Source organism: Tupaia chinensis, unplaced genomic scaffold, assembly GCF_000334495.1.
Source record: "Tupaia chinensis unplaced genomic scaffold, TupChi_1.0 Scaffold143624_1, whole genome shotgun sequence".
Classification (NCBI taxonomy): domain Eukaryota; kingdom Metazoa; phylum Chordata; class Mammalia; order Scandentia; family Tupaiidae; genus Tupaia; species Tupaia belangeri.
The window spans coordinates 1,527,733-1,532,325 of NW_006203472.1; the positions used below are offsets into that span (position 1 = coordinate 1,527,733).

Genomic DNA, 4,593 nt, shown 5'->3' on the forward strand with positions numbered 1-4,593 from the left:
CAGAGTGAGGGCGGATGCTGCCCGGGGGTGCCTGCCTGTGTGCCTGCCCCTGAGGCCTGTGGATGAAGGTAGACTAGCAGGAAGAGAAGGGGCTGTGGAGGAAGGAGTGGACTGCATTCTGGGCAGGCGCCCTGGGCTGGCGTCCTGGCCCCCAGCGTGTGCCCAGGAGCAGGGACTTGCGATCCCAGGATTCGGGATCTACCCAGCACTAGAGAACCGTTTCAGTCAGGCAGAGCATGCGTGGGGTTTAGTGCAGAGGCTTCCCTGCAGAGGGGCTCCTCACGGGGCCCACAGGCCAGCTGTCAGCTGCTGTACAGCTCGCCTGTAACTCGCCCCCACCAGGCCCTCTCCCTTCCTCAGGTCCGGTGACCCCTTCCCACCCCACCCTGCCTGGAGGTCTGGCACCCTGGTGTTCTAGAACACCTGAAAGGAGTGAGCTGTGAGGTCTCTGCTTTTGCCTGTCCTTGTTCCTGGCCTGTCTGCTGTCATGCCTTCACTCCCTGAGGACTGTTGGCTGTCACATGGGCCCTTATGCCCTGTCCCTCCAGAACTGCCTCTGAGCTCCAGGCTGGCCGCAGGTCAGCACAGCTGTGCTTACGAGCGCCTGCTCCCCCTGTGGCCTGCAGCCCTTTCCTTTCCCTCCCCACCCTGCCCACGGGCTGGCCTTTCTCCTCACACGGTCGTCTCATGCCTTCACTCCCTGAGGACTGTTGGCTGTCACATGGGCCCTTATGCCCTGTCCCTCCAGAACTGCCTCTGAGCTCCAGGCTGGCCGCAGGTCAGCACAGCTGTGCTTACGAGCGCCTGCTCCCCCTGTGGCCTGCAGCCCTTTCCTTTCCCTCCCCACCCTGCCCACGGGCTGGCCTTTCTCCTCACACGGTCGTCACAGCCCTTTTCCTTGTTGCCTGGCTCGTACATGGCACCTGGCTGGGCCCTCGGTGCTCAGAGGAGGAGGGTCCACCGTAACTTACCCAGTGGGGCCTCACTTCTCACAGGGTCAGCTCACACCTGGGGCTTTACCTTTCCCTAGAGCCCTCCCCGCTGGTCTGTTCCGGTCCTGTGTGCCCTTCCTTGGGTGCTCTGTGCAGGCCCCTGCAGTGTCCGGTGGGCTGTGGCTTTGGCCTAACCCCCGGCTCGTCAGGGACTTGTCCCCTAGTCCTCGAGCACATAGCAGCTGCCAGGACTGTGTCCCCATCTGCTCACTGCACACAGATGTCCTCACCCCGCACCCCAAGAAGGCGCTCAGCTGTGTGCACCGCCGGGCTGGACCACGGGATGCTCACCTCGCTGATGCGCACTAGGAATTTGGGTTTTGCCCTCCGGAGTGGCCTTCACCTGGAGAAGTGCTCTCATCTCAGATCTCCAGTTGTTACCTCTGCCCCCCAAGTCTCTGCCTGGCCTCGTCTCCCGTCCTGGGCCTCCACACTCTGCAGCCCCTCCCGCCACTTTGGGTTGTCAGGAAAGTCATGGCATTTTTCTATGCAAAATCGCATCAGGATTTTCCTGAGAACCTAGCAGTTTCCTCCCCACGCTCCACCCTCCTCATTGCACTAAGAGTCCTCTGTGGAGGAAGAGTGGCACCCTGCCGCCAGGATAGACCTGGTTCCTGGGAGCCCCTGTCCTCCCACAGGGCACTGCCCCGACTCTGGAAACCACAGAGGATCTTGGGGCCCAAGTATACACCGGCAGGCTCTGCCCCACAAGTCAAGGACAGCATTTCAACAATAAAAGTCTGGAACCAAGAGCTTCATGAAGTCACCACGGTCTACTGTCGTTTCCTTGGGCTTCGAGGGAGTTCTGAAGCTGGCCCTGATCCATAGACCTTCCTCACCCGCTCCTGTGTCCCTGTCCCCCACAGCCAGGGCTGGCCTCGGGTGACCACAGACTCCTTCCACTGCTTTACAGTCTCCGCCGGTGCCTGCCGCTCAGATGATGGCGAGAATGTTCTTTTAAGGCTTAGATAAATGAAGGGAGGTGCTAGGAAGGTAGCCTGGCATGGTTGGAGTGGAGGGTGGGCTGCTGGACTGCGCCTGGCTCAGGTGCAGGTGGGCCCACGGGTGTCTGACAGTGGCCCATGGCCACTGCCCCGCTGAGGTGAGACCTCTTCCTTACCCGACCTGGGCTCCTGAGCAGCCTCTCAGTCCCCGGTTCGGGCCCGGCTGCGTTGCCTTTGCATGACTGTCATCTGAAACGTTACCAGAGCTCCTCAGATGTCCCGAGAGAGCAGGAGTTAATCTCATGGCATGGAGGTCACTGTTGGAGACCGGCACGGCAGGGCAGCTGTCCAGCTCAGGCTGAGTCCTCAGCGGGGAGGTGGGCTGGGCTGTGTGTGAAGGCTGTCATCTAAAACGTTACCAGAGCTCCTCATGTCCTGAGAGAGCAGGAGTTAATCTCATGGCATGGAGGTCACTGTTGGAGACCGGCACGGCAGGGCGGCTGTCCAGCTCAGGCTGAGTCCTCAGCGGGGAGGTGGGCTGGGCTGTGTGTGAAGGTGGCTTGCAGCTCCTGTGAGGGCTGGAGCGAGCTGAAGGCCTGGCTGGCCGACTGCCTGGGATGCGGCCTTGCCATGCCTTGTGCTTCCTCACGACACGCCCCTGGTGCCGGAGGAGAGCTCCAAGCTGTTGCCTTTGTAGGCTGTGTGCTTGGCCTCAAGTCAGCATCGCTTCTGTGGTACCCCGATTCCTTGGGGCAATCACAGGCTCCAGACCAGGTTTAAGGGACACACCTTGTCCCAGAAGAAGTCACCTGGGATGGGACGAGCAGGGCTCTGGCTGGCTGGAGTTCAAGGCAGAAAACACGGACAGGTGTGGGGTGGGGCACCCAAGGCTCTGGGGCCTTCCACCTTCCCATGCAGACCCCAGGTCCTGGAAGCCAGGGCGGGACCCCATGGGGACAGTGTAGCCAGCCCTTAGAAGCCCCTCCTTCAAAAAGTTTGATCCTTCCCCCAGACAAATCCCTACTAATGGAATCTGTGATTTATTACATAATCTGAGCACAGCAGAGAACAAGATAGCATATGGGAAGGCAGCATACAAAAAATAACCAGTCACAATTGTCCGAAGGAGCATTCCCTGCCCCGAGGGCCACGCCAGCCACAGCCTGACAGCCCAGCGATCCCGCAAGGAAACACGGTGTGCAGAGGTGGTAGGTAGCCGCGCAGGGTGGCGGTGTGGCCGGGCTATTCGATGTCCACCACCAGGGGTGTCATGTAGTCGGAGTGCTTGATGCCAAAGGTGACCACGGGAGCGCAGGGCTTGGTCAGTGTCACCTGGAAGAGGAGGGGCTGTGAGGAGAGCTGGCGCCCTCACCCTGCAGGCCCTGCCCTGGGTGGCGCCGGGCTGCTGTCCCTCTTGAACCCAGAGCCAGCGTGGACAGGCCTAAAGGCCACGATGGTGGCTTTGAACATAGCGCAGTCAGCCACAGCGACTGCCAGTGTCGGGCACAGCTGGTTGGCTGAGGACCAGGGCAGACTCTGGCTCCGTGTCCCTGAAGGGTTGCCTTTGGGGCCGAGAATACATGGCCACAGAGACCCCTGTGGGATGCAGGCCCTTCTCATGCCCTCCTGGCTATGCCCCCCACTGCCTCTGGGCTGTGCCCTTCCTGCACCTTCTCAGGGCTGTGGGCTCCTGGTCCTGGCTTGAGGGTTTTGTCCCCTGGAGGCTCTACTCGTGCAGCCATGGTGTACTGTGGGGCCTTGAACTTGGTCACCTGCACGTCAGTCTGGCGGTAGGCTGCAGGACCTGGGGTCTGGGAGGCGAAAGAGGCTCAGACAGGCTCGGCCAGCCCAGGGCGGGAGGCCCCAAGGGCAGGGGAGCAGCGCGAGTGGTGGGTGCCAGTCCCCATCCCCAGGGTCAGCTCCAAGCTGGCCCCTGTGCCTTACCAGCCCCACTGGAGATAACACCCCATACTGTGGGACGCCAGCTTGGTGTGAGGTGTCAGTCCCTGGATTTCGGCCTCACTGTGGCAGTGACATCCCAGTGTGTGCCAGTCTGCGTGTGTGTGGGACGTTGTCCTGGTGGACACAGGAGCTGCCGGGGCTGCGATGCTGCTCCCGCTCAGGCCCCACCAGCTCCCGCACGCACGGCCAGGGCCTTTGCACTGGCTGTTTCCGCAGCTGGAAACCCTCTCCCCGGATAGCTCAGGGCTTCTCCACTCCTCTTCCGTCCATGCCACCCTGTCCTGCCACACTGGACTATGGCCCCAGCACATGGCTGGCACTGGGAGAGGAAGGGCTGAGGGGGCCGAGGGGCTCTGGCAGGGCAGAGCTGGGCTGTGGTGCTGGGTCCCGGAGGGAAGGCGTGGCTGACGGGTGGCCGAGCTCTGTCCTTGGCAGGGGGCACTTGCCTTGTGCAGGTCGTCGCTGAAGCCGCCTAGCTTGCTCCGGCCCTTGATGGAGTAGGAGGGCTGGGAGACCTTGCCCACTGTGTGGGGGCCCATCACCACGGGCAGCATGTACGCAGCAGGGCCTGCAGGGTGGACGCCGGGCCTCAGGGGAGAGCAGGGCCCAACCCGCTTCTTCCCTGGAGCTCCCTCTGTCCTGCAATACCAGCCACTGGGCTGCCCCACCCTGAGTGCAGTGGGCCGGGGAACGCC

General features: G+C 62.2%; 1 protein-coding gene across 1 annotated transcript in view; it reads right to left on the minus strand.

The window, feature by feature from the left end:
* Window positions 1–2,964: 2,964 nt before the first annotated feature.
* The window catches only part of CIMAP1A (ciliary microtubule associated protein 1A), a 7,379-nt gene continuing 5,750 nt past the window's right edge, over window positions 2,965–4,593 (minus strand). The window contains exons 4-6 of the mRNA XM_006164485.2: window positions 4,345–4,466; window positions 3,607–3,747; window positions 2,965–3,268 (exon numbers count right to left, since the gene is read on the minus strand). Coding sequence (XP_006164547.1) covers window positions 3,179–3,268; window positions 3,607–3,747; window positions 4,345–4,466 — 353 coding nt within the window. The 3' untranslated portion in view covers window positions 2,965–3,178. The remainder of the gene's footprint in view (window positions 3,269–3,606; window positions 3,748–4,344; window positions 4,467–4,593) is intronic.